Below are 12,039 nucleotides of genomic sequence, written 5' to 3' on the forward strand. Positions count from 1 at the left end.
ACAAATATACTGGTAGTCTTTCTCTAAGCTAAAATGTACAAGACTTTCTAATAAAATGAGGCAAATAAATAACAAGTGAGGTTGTTGCAAAATATATCGTCTAGTAAATGAGTAAATTTATTTGATGACACATGGGGTTATATCATTTGTATGATTTATCTACATTATTACTTCTTAAGTGAACAAAAAAGGTTAAAAACTAAATTTTGTTCTTGAAGCAACTATACACAGCTTTGACGCAGCCGAAATAAGGTCAAGGAACTTTTGCTTCGTGGTCGTTTTCGAGAAGGAATCACCGACGGAGTTTTCGATTTTACTCGCTGTTTTTCATGATAGTTTGATCTAAATTGTTTGAAAACCAATCGACAAAAATGGCAATGAATCTCTTTAGATCCAGAGGTAATCAAACTTTAATATTTTCTCACTGTGAATAATTGTATTGGTGATGAATATTACATGTATTTTATTTTATCTGAGACCCTTACTTAGCGGGCTATCTCCATTACGGGCGAAAGCAATTCTAACGTACGCATTTCGTACCGGGGTATCACGATGCCGTGATAAAGTAATTGGAATTGCACAGGAACGAATTCGCCGAGTTAAATACAGTAGTGCTAGGTATATATGTAGCTTACCCTGTAAATTATGTAATGTTGGTGTGAATGAATGGACAATGGACATGGCTTATGTTGAAACTTGGCCCCTTGGTCTTTGCTGTGCAGTGACTTTCTTGATCTCCATTAAAATTGAAATTTTCAAGACTCGACAGAACTGTCTTGACAATAGTCAATGACAGTAGAGGCGCACGGCCAATATTGGAGACTGTATCCAATATTGGAGACTGTATCCAATGTGGGAGATTATCTCCAATTTCAGAGACTTTTGTAAAAAATTTGGGTATCCAATTTCAGAGACAGTCTTCAGTTTTGGAGACCAATTTCCTTTGTTTACATTTGCGGCAAAAGGATTACCTGGCCTTGGCGGCAAATAAAAATGTGATAAGCAGATTCCTCATGAAAAATTACCCCCTTTTTACCGTCTACTTTAAAAATTCACCGTCTAATTTTGTTTTGATATTAAAGGATTTTTGTTGTCAATCACACACAAAACAAATGGCTTCTGACACCAGTGAGACAAAATTTTGAGTGGAAAAAAAATCATGCTTTTGTTGGTGTTGTTTCTTTTGACCTTTTGCAAAGCAAGTCTCCAAACTGGGAGATTGTCTCCCCTAGTGGAGAGAGTCTCCCATATTGGCCGTGCACCTCTACTGCTTGAGGTTGAGTAAGTTGAACTTGTCAGATTCAGAACAGACGCTGCCGCTGGTCAGAAAATTAGGATCATCCCAGTTTACACTACAGTTACAGGGACTGTCTCGGTTTTCAAAGGTTTCTCCACACAAGAAATCTAGGAAAGTTCATTTACCTGTCAAGTACCGGTAATAAGTGTCAAGTTCCTACAAATACAATACATCAATCTAGTGCGTGCTACCGGTAGTAAAAACATGTCAGCTTTTTACATTATTGGATGACAGCAAGTCGTAAAAATAGATGGTGAACTCCCATGTCTGACATCTGCACATCTAACAATAAAATCAAACACAAAATTCCTTTTCACAAAAAAAATATCAGCTGATAATGTTTCTTGTATGTACATGTATGAGTAAGTGAGCCAGAAAATCTCTTAAAATTTGAGAGAAATATATGATTTCATGGAAAAACAATCAGCAGACAATCATTTTAATATAAAAAATGGTGTCCCACGTCTGTGTGCCCATTCACTTACACAGTTCAGGAATTTGGATGAGAAAGGCTGCATTGTGAGGCTGTCACATACTCCTATGAAATGCCTGAAGTTCATTATTTTTTTTTGTTTTTGCTTTTGAATAAGAATCATATGCGTGTATGTGCAGACAAGGGGCACTGCACAGACTTGCGGCACCCTACCATACAACTAGTCTACAAGCTGGATGTATGATCTCTAGTTCATTTTACTTTTAAAGTAAATGGTGTATGTATAGCCAAATTTTCAATTTTTTATCCCTTGTCTTAGTGCTGCTGACAAGTCCACGCCTGATGAGCAGTGCATTTCTCAAGTCGCCATACCAAGCCAATTCACCTGCCATGCTGAACACATTTCACACCACCCAACACAACAACAGTAAGTAGAAAGAATGCCACTTTTCTCTCTCTCGCTTTCAATATCTTTCCAGTGTTGAGGTCAGAAATCGTCTGCATCAGCCAAAGTCAATATCTAATTCTGAGTTAGAGACCCCAGCTTTCCTCCATTAACAGAATTCAAGAAAAACACAGGATTGATGGAATTCCACAGAAAATGCATTTTGGAGGCCTCACCCCCCCAAAAAAAAAATAATAATAAATAAATGAATACAAATTAAGCAGCAAAACCCTGAAAATCAAAGCAAACTCTCTTCCAAATGTGTATTTTAAAAAAAGATCTGCCCATCAAACTTGTTTGCTTTGTTTAGCGTAATTTATGTTTGTCAAGTGTAGGATGGTTAATTTGCTATTTTGTTTATTTCCTTTATTCTTCAGCTGTTTTACATTTCTGTTCTGTCTAGACTTAGTTCATTTGCATTTCTTTTCAGCACTGCCCTTGCAGTCTGAACTTAGGTTATTTGAGTTTAATGATATTCAGTAGTCATTCATTCATTCTTCTCTGAATGCCTTTCCTCCAATTCTGTTGTCATCTTCATTCCTTCTCTATTCTCTCTTCAGGTGTTCCACTCATTCCATCCCTCACCTGACTCCTTAGTTTCTACTTCCATTATTACATAATCACCAGACATCTTTGTCATCTCATCTCATTCCTTATTGGTTAATCTTATGAATTGGGTTCTTACATTTTAGTTCGATCCTTCCATTTTCTTTAGTTTGATTGGCAGTGCTGAAAAGAAATGCAAATGAACTAAGTCTAGACAGAACAGAAATGTAAAACAGCTGAAGAATAAAGGAAATAAACAAAATAGCAAATTAACCATCCTACATCAAGCTTTATCTGTATGCAAAGTTGTTTTCTAAGATTTTCATTAAATTTGAAGTTGCATTATGTCACAGAAGAACACAGGATGTGTTAATGAGAACACCAAAGAGTTGTTTTTTTAGAAACATTCTAATCATGCCAAAATTTAGTTACGGTAATGTAAAATTACATCTTTTCTTATAATAAAAAGAGGTTTTTGTAATCCTTTTCCCCCTCAAGTGCATTTCAATAGGCCTATTCAAATTAATTACTAGATTATGATATGAATAGATCTTTCTAATACAGTAAGGATGCAGCTTTTTTTTTACAAAATTGAAATGTGTTTTATGGGATGAATTTTGGCTCAAAGTATTTTTTATTGGGTTTATAGTCTGGATACTTTTGTGTGTATAAAATACCTCTTCCCGATTTGAAATACATATAGGCTGCAGAGGCAGTCAGGAAACCACATGTACAGTATAATGTCAAAATTCCACGTTTTATTAACAGTTAACTCCAGATTCAATTTATCAAAATTTCATTTTAACCAGTCAAAGTATTAAGTTTTCACACGCTCTTGTGCAATGTAGGTAGAGACTTACTTCCATCCAAGCATTGGAATGCTGAGAGAGTTTTATTTGTACTTAGGTCTGTTTGATAGGTATCCATATTTCGCATTTACCTTTAAATGTATTACTAAACATAAGTAAATTTATCATATTTTTCCTAGAGAAATACAGCGAAGTACAATTGTTACCAGAATTTTTTTTTTTGTTGTAGGTGCTGGCTTACTTCCATCCAAGCACTGGAATGCTGAGAGAGTTTTATCCGTCGGTCTGATAGGGATCATCCCTGCTGCTTTCCTCATTCAGAACCCAGCATTAGACTATGCCCTCGCTGCAAGCCTTGTGTTACATGGTCATTGGTAAGGAAGCGAGAATTTTAGAGTATCAGAATTGGAAGTAGTAGTAGTCATGATATAGGGACAGTGATTTTCTGTTTAAAAAAATTGCCTTTTCCGTTTCATAAAATCTCAAATTCCGTTTCAGCATGTCAGAAATTCTGTTTCCCCATAGACTTTGTACACGCGGAAAAGTGCCAATTCCGTTTACACATTGAATAGCAACATTGCACTGGTCAAAATTTGTATCTACCACTGTACCAACAACGCAATAGAATCCATTCTAATCGGCTCATTGCGGGTGCATAAAATATTTTTACAAACACATCTGAATACATCCTCACCTTTCACATTATTAGCATTATTTTACGGTTAAATGAAATTTCATTGATAATTTGGGGTTTTTTGGACATCGTTATCAGGAGTCAACGACATTCGCCAATCCGCCATCTTGGATTTTAAGACCTCGATATCGTGCTGTCACATCTTCGAACGTAGAGGGCAGCAACACATGACCGTGTTGTTCGTACGATATGTGTGCATGTGAAGCCCTACCCAGCCGGCCGGGTAAGGGCGCGGGGTACAATCGAGTGTGATGATGTCGAGTGCAGTCACGATGTGTGAATTGTCATGATTGTAGCAAAGTCAGATTGTGTTTTCTGGGGTTTTGTGGCTATTTAATATGCACATTTTGTTGTGATTTTGGAGTAATTTCTGTTGCTGTTCTGTGTATTTTGAGGAAAAATATGTTTTCCGTGATTTTCTGTTTGAAATGCCACTTTCCGTTTCAAAAGGCCCTTTTCGAGATCTCGAAAAATCACTGTCCCTATTGATAATATTAGTGGCAATAGTAGTAGTAGTAGAAGTAGTAGTAATAGTGGTAGAAGAAGAAGTAGTAGATATGGTACTTGGTCAGATTATGGGATAATGTTTGATTATCATTGTGTTATTTAAAGGGATGGGTCCGGGGTGAAAGGATTTTTTGCTTAATAAATAGAGTAAAATTCATTTAGCAAAATGCAAAAAATTTCATCAAAATCGGATAACAAATAACAAAGTTATTGAATTTTAAAGTTTAGCAATATTTTGTGAAAACAGTCTTCATGAATATTCATTAGGTGGGTTGATGATGTCACATCCCCACCTGTTCTTTTGTATTTTATTATTTGAAATTAGGTTTATTCAAATTTTTTTCCTGCAAGAACTAGAAAATCGGATTGACAACTAATTAAGTGCATTATAAGGGAGAAATATTATTCACACAAGTATGAAATAATGAAAAAAAATATGATTTTATGTAATAACATAAGAAAACGGAAAGTGGAGATATGACATCATCAGCCCCCCTAATGAATATTCATGACGACTGTTTTTCGCAAAATATTGCTTAAGTTTAAACTTCAATAACTTTATTATTTGTTATCCAATTTTGATGAAATTTTCGGCATTTTGCTTAGTGAATTCTACCCTATGTATTAAAGATATAAATATTTTCAGCCCGGACCATCCCTTTAATTGTCAGGCAATCAGCAATTAGTTTAATAACAGGAGTTTTATATGGCACTTTCATTGCAGTAGGCCAACTTTGCTAACTCTGTTGTGTAGATTGATTGTATCACGTCGTTCTCTTTTTATGCGATCCTTTCCACAGGGGAATGGAGCAGGTCTTCTTGGATTACATCCATGGCGAGACGATGTCAAAGGTCGCAAATGCCTCCCTCACCGCCATCTCGGCATTATCTTTTGCCGGTCTCTGCTACTTCAACTATAACGATGTCGGACTCACCAAAGCAGTCATGATGCTGTGGTCATAGTGGAATACACCAATAATAACTGTAAATGCTTCTCGTATATTAGATGATATGGATTTCCTAAATTTACCCATTAGTTAACTGTGCTCTGTCTAGCCAGGTGCAGATTCCCAGTTTCTATTTTCTTAACAATTTACTTGCATCTTTTGAGCAATACTATCACTTGGAAGGGGGTTAGACCCAGCAAATATTGGGTAACCCTTACTATGTCTTATTCATCAGTCACTCACCCATCAACTTTACTCATATTCTGTCTGACAACTGCTCACAGAACAGAATGGAGTGATACGCAGTGGATATATTTTCTGAATTGGGTGGTGTTTTCCTTCTTTTGTTCATATCTCATGATACTTTATTCCGAATCTATCTACTAATTTTGCAACTTAACACAAGGGAAACTTTTTTTGTTATTTCATGGGGTGAGTTTCCCTTTGCCCCTATTGCATTATTTTTGCTTTACTTTAAATTTTCAACAGACTCTTGCAGCAAGGTAGAAAAAAAAGGAATTTGCAATGCCAGGTTTTTAAGAGAATTTTCTTGTTAAATCTGAAATAGTTATTTCAAGGATAAAATAAAATCTAAAGTCTACTCAATTTATTTTGGAATAATGCATCTATGTTTTGCTCTCTCCCTCTCTTTACAATCAAACATTTATGTGTTACCTTTTTTGTGTCAACAATAGTGTTATGAGTGTGTTTTCATGGAACCTTGTAATCTGCTTTGTTAACATTCAGTATAAAAGATCCAAAGACTGTTTTTTTATGGGAAATATATATGAATGTGTTTAAAAGGTCCTTTCACATACTGCTAACTATTGCTACTCTGAGGGAATACCTTATATGACATGTATTCTAATTAATTCCTTTTCTGGTTTATAGGCTTTTTATAAGCAGTGCTAGTCCTTTGATACTTGGATGTATACACATTAAATTTGCAGCCATCTAACATTATCAAAATGATTTGAAATTCCACTTCAATATGCAAGAACCGTCCATTGAAAACGATTAAACTGAACCTCACTGAAGCTGACTGAATTTTTACACAGCAATATGTGAAAGGGTCATGCATGTAGATGTTACAACATTTTGGCAATGCCAAGATATTTCCTGCATTCAAGATTGACGTCTTTACAACAAATAAAAATATTCCAAAATGTTGCCACTTTCAAGCTTTCAGGAATTATAGGCAAATGATGACAATACTCTGCCGATTTCTGCTACGAAAAACCAAACCACTCTGGTTATGTGTTCAATATTTGCTTTTCAAAGTCGTAAATTTTGATTGATTACGTATGTCCTTGGATCTTCAGTTCATTGTTTTCAATTCATGACACACATACGTGTTCTCATGTTCAAGTCTAAAATTGAGGGGCACTACTATAATGTTCATGATGTTTGCTAGTTCTGTATTCCCCCTCATACGATTATGTCTATTTACACACGTATCCACTCAAATCTGAGAATGATTCAATTCAGCACTTTTTGAGTTGAATTAGATTTCATAACTGTAAGTGATCCCCACCCCTACCCCCTACCCCGAGCTAAATACATAAATATGCAAAAGTAAAGTTTTTAGAGACCACATACATGTGTTCGAATTGGGAAAATTTTTACTTAGGAAATCATAAACAGCAGATGTTGCTCTTGTATTTTTTTTTTTGGGGGGGGGGCATTAGCTGCTCAGATAATGTTTTGACATGCATGGACACTTGATTTATGGGAAGTTGTCTTATGCACATTTACCTGTGGAAGCCCTAGTCTGCAGTATTGTGTTTCATTGCAAAATGGAAAATTATGAATATTGTAATGATTTACTTAGAAAATCAACTTTCTGCAATGACAGAATGAAGCCGAACATTTATGTGACATACGCAATTTCATGATTATTATTAGAGTTTTAATGTGAATAATGAGTTGGAAAATTAAAATCACTAAATGTTCGGTGGTGTATTGCAAATGGTCAAAAGTAGCATGCCAGCAGCATTGGAGACAGTTGCCGACTGTACCTGGGAAAATTAATCATAAAAAAATTCAAAGTTTTTCCCCCATATGACATATCCCTTATCAAATATGTAATAACTCATATTGATAAGTGAACATGTAACCCACATGAAACATGTGATATAGATCTGTAAAAAGTTGGCGCTATCCTACTCCGGTATTATGTCTTCTATTTGCTACTGCATTTTATAACTATTTGTTTGCATTCATGTATTTCATGATATTATATGACACAGCTGAAACGCAATAAATAATATTACAGTATTTACCTTCCCTCTTATTAAAGAGTAAACATTAATAAATGCTTTATATTAATTTAACCTTCAAGCAGTTGATATACTTCGCAGATAGATAACACTACATGGGCTAGAACTACTGTAGTTGGTTGACTATTTGGTCCTATTGCCATTTGATCAACACTACTCATGATTTGATACCCATGTATACTAAATTCTAATGTAACCTAATTCTCTGTTGTAATTTCTTCTTTGACTACTTATAAATGTTTTACTTTCTTAGATGAAAATTTGATTCATAAACAGTTCATCTACCTGTATAGACTGAGTGTTCTGTTTTCTGAAGTCGGGGATCAATTTAACCCAGGCCTGCTTTAATTCAATTAATCTGGGTATATGATTACTTATAATAATTTTTTAATGGGGTTCCTATATTGCCAGGGCATCATATTTGCTCAATATGTATTAAAAATGCTTTTACTTCATGATGTTGGGATGCAGCTAATAAATGTAGGTTTAAGTCACCATATCAAATTGAGCCCTATGCCCAAGGTAAATCTGGCAGGGGTCTATGGGGAATGCATAGTGTACAGAAATTAGATTGTGATCAACGTGACAATAACAAAATTAGAGAGAAATGTAGTATTTGAGTCTTTTGATATTATCTGAAAATCAAGCCTATGAACCATGGGGTGAGGCATTTCTTATCAATTTATTTTATGAATCTCATTTACTGATGTGTTGTACAGAATGAATCCACTGCCAAATTATGTGTTTGGCCCTCTATCGGTGATGTCATTACGGTACTCTGGTCTAGTGTTCCCGCTTTCAGAAGAATAATCCATGTATGAAAATGTGGTATTTTTGTACAAGTACGTGTAATCCAAAATTAGAGGGCCGAATTTCAAGGGTCAATGCAAAATTTGTCATTGAGAATGCGTGTTATATCATGTGCGAGTTGGCATTTAAAGTGATTGGTTAACATTGGTTTGACTTTTTAAAAATCTGAGCTAGAAGGTCACACTTGTCACCTGTTTGTGATATGTTACAGAAATTAAGCCCAGAAAAAATTGCGTTAGAAAATAATTATTTAGTGCTTCAAAAATTGAAATATAAAGTGACCGGAAGCACCATCTTAATTTCATCCCAAACACTTATGTATACTATTTAGGCGTCTACAAGATGCCTATTTACAAAATCTGGGTTTGCCTTGTAGTTTTAGCTTTTAATGGTTGTTTTCAGGGTTTATTAGTTCTAATACATGCACTTGTACACATGTTTCATCTTGGTTTGAGAATTTTTTAAATCGGCTGCTCACAAAGTTAAACAACACCTTTAAGCATGACTCTTAACTCTTTTTTTAACTCTGTGCGGAACTCTATTTTGATAACTTTTTATGCGCACTGTACATGTGCTAAGACCTTAATCATGTGGGCAATATACAGTGATGGCATTACCAATTGAGGGTCAACGGCCATTGGATGGGCACATAGTATGTACAATGCTAATGATGTAAACCATTGTTTTGATGTTGAATTTTGTTGAAGTTACGGTAATGATTATCACATGTTTATGTTAAACGTTAGATATGTCTTTGTGTGAAATGTGAAAAAAATGCATTGTCCTGCATCTTCTACGAGTTTGGTAGATTCCTGCACTGGACATGCATGAGCAGAATGATTAGGCAGAAGTGTTACTGACCTCATCAAGGAAACTTTGTATGACTGACCGTGCATTCAGAGCAAATTGTCATTTTTCTAAAGTCATGGATAATTTCTTACAATAAAAAACAGTGAATAGCATTGCAATCATATTCTTACCCCACCCCACCCCTTTCCTCCATGACCCTTGTGACTTTTAAAAACTGACAATCTTGTCTTTGATAGTTACTCCATTATGAATGACTTGATTGGTCAACCTCATTTTGTACACAAAACTTAATACTATATGGCAATTACTATTTTGTGAACACTTACGTTACTCAAACCATTTTCCATTCACAAAATAAGGTAAATCTTGATGATTGAGGACTTTTGCTGTTGTGTTTATATTACACAGAGTTGAACCTTACACCCAGAAGTGAATGCCAACTTGGTCTCATTTTTAAAAGACTTGTTATAACAACAAACATACAAATTCCGTAACAAGTTTTATATCAGCCAATCAAATCGAATAATTGCAGTAGCTTTAAATTGTTATTGTAAATTTGTTATTATAGCAAGTTTTATGAAACCGGCCCGGGTGTTCGACTGTGTCAACTGCGTGAGGTGGAATTCTCTTGTCACACAGAAGTGTGCGGATATAAACATGATAAACGGAGAATTCCAATTTGAAATAATATATTGATATGTATGTGAATATAGAGATTACATATCCTTATATCCTAATAAAAACGCAGAAAAACCAATGCAATTATCCCCAGGTAGTGTTTTTTTTATTATACACAAGTATTGGTAGTGTTCTGAAGTCTTATGCAAATTATCTCTTCATTTAAAAACTCGAGAAAAGAAAGCAAATCCGCAAGAAAGGCCCGATTGTCTTGATGATAGAAAAGGGAGAGAAAGATACAGAAGAAGAATAGAGTATTAAAAAAAGGAGAGAAGAAAAGGGTGAGGGGAGGAAGAAGGAGAGGAATAAAGATGATATAAAGAGAGAAAGGGAAAATGTAGAAAAGAAGAATGTAGGAAAGACAGAGAAGAGAAGAAAGGAATATATATGGAAATAGCATTGGAATGTTACTTAATGATTTCGTTTTATTTTTTAAATCAACATCATTTGCATCGCATGAGTGCGGATTTCTTTGACAAAAAGAATATATACGTTGGCATTTCCATCAAAGCCTACTTCCTAATTGCACCGTCAACGATCAGTGGTCATGATATTAGAAATACAAATAAGAAAACTAATACAGTATTTCACATGTACTTCGATGCTTATTGATGTGTGTGATGGTAATTCCTGCCCTCTTCCTCCAGTCTAAATTAGTCGAACTGCTACTTTAAGTCGGTCGTGTGAACTGATGAATGAACATGTTTTATTTTCTTTCTTTATTAAAAGAACCTTTACGAGCAGGGATAAAATATAAAATACAACAATATAAGTAGTTAATCATCAAGATGTCACTCCTGGTCACATCCCATCCCCTCCCATCTTCTCGATCTCTCTACATTCTCTTTTTCTTTCACAACCTATGTATTCCCCTATCTATCTATCTATCTACCTATCTATCTATATATATATCTATCTCTCTCTCTCTATCCATCCTGCCATTCTTCCTTTCTTCTTTCTTTCTTTCTTCTTTCTTTCTTTCCTTCCTTCCTTCCTTCCATCCATCCATCCATCCATCTATCTATCTATACATCTATTTATACATCCATCCATCCATATATCTATCTATCTGTCGGTCTGTGTCTTTTTATCAATCCATCCATCATCCATCCTTCTTTCCATCCATCCATTCATCCACCCACCTTTCTTTCTTTCTTTTTTTCTTTCTATCTATCTATTCATCTATCTATCCATCCATTCATTCTTCCTTCCTTCCTTTCTTTCTTTCTTTCTATCTTCCTTCCTTCCATCCATCCATCTATTTATCTATCTATCTATCTAGCTAACTGTCTGTCTGTCTAATCTATATGTCTATATGTTGATTTACTGATCTGTCTCTCTTCTATTCTCAAGTAGTAATTATTCCACTATTCCAGAACTTTCTTTAATTTATTTCCGAACATCGCCTCATCAACGTTTCGCCCTGTCGCTTTGAGGAGTATAATAGAACAAAATGTTAGTTTATAGTTTCACCAGCATTTGTAGTACGCTACTGAAATCTTTCCATCTGATTGGCCCATGCAGTGAATTTGTTTGTTCTAGTAACTTCGAGTATATGCTTTATGAAACCGGGGACGTGAGAGAGGGAGAGAGAAACCTCTGATGATTATAATTACAATTAAATGAGACAATGCAGAGAGGGGGGGGGGGAGACAGAGATAGAGGTGGAGGGGTGGGTGGATGGAGATAATGAGAGTAAAGCAACATATAATCCTTACTAAGGTAAAAAAAAAACATCTGTAATTGTCTGTAGATGACGTATCACCCCTTGGTCATGCTCGGTC

General features: G+C 35.2%; 1 protein-coding gene across 1 annotated transcript; it reads left to right on the forward strand.

Moving 5' to 3' along the window:
* The first annotated feature begins 242 nt into the window (after positions 1-242).
* LOC121420383 (succinate dehydrogenase [ubiquinone] cytochrome b small subunit A, mitochondrial-like) lies at positions 243-8,917 on the forward strand. Its single transcript, XM_041614989.1, has 4 exons — positions 243-399; positions 2,050-2,157; positions 3,760-3,904; positions 5,532-8,917. The coding sequence occupies exons 1-4, from the start codon at positions 372-374 to the stop codon at positions 5,692-5,694; spliced, it is 444 nt and encodes a 147-aa protein (XP_041470923.1). The 5' UTR covers positions 243-371; the 3' UTR covers positions 5,695-8,917.
* Positions 8,918-12,039: the final 3,122 nt, after the last annotated feature.

The sequence above is a fragment of the Lytechinus variegatus genome, chromosome 8 (assembly GCF_018143015.1).
Source record: "Lytechinus variegatus isolate NC3 chromosome 8, Lvar_3.0, whole genome shotgun sequence".
NCBI classification, from domain to species: domain Eukaryota; kingdom Metazoa; phylum Echinodermata; class Echinoidea; order Temnopleuroida; family Toxopneustidae; genus Lytechinus; species Lytechinus variegatus.

Coding starts and splice junctions, on each gene's coding strand:
- LOC121420383 (XM_041614989.1), top strand. CDS start 372: ATGGCAATGAATCTCTTTAGATCCAGAG. Junction 400..2,049: donor GAATCTCTTTAGATCCAGAG/GTAATCAAACTT, acceptor CCCTTGTCTTAG/TGCTGCTGACAAGTCCACGC. Junction 3,905..5,531: donor CTTGTGTTACATGGTCATTG/GTAAGGAAGCGA, acceptor TCCTTTCCACAG/GGGAATGGAGCAGGTCTTCT.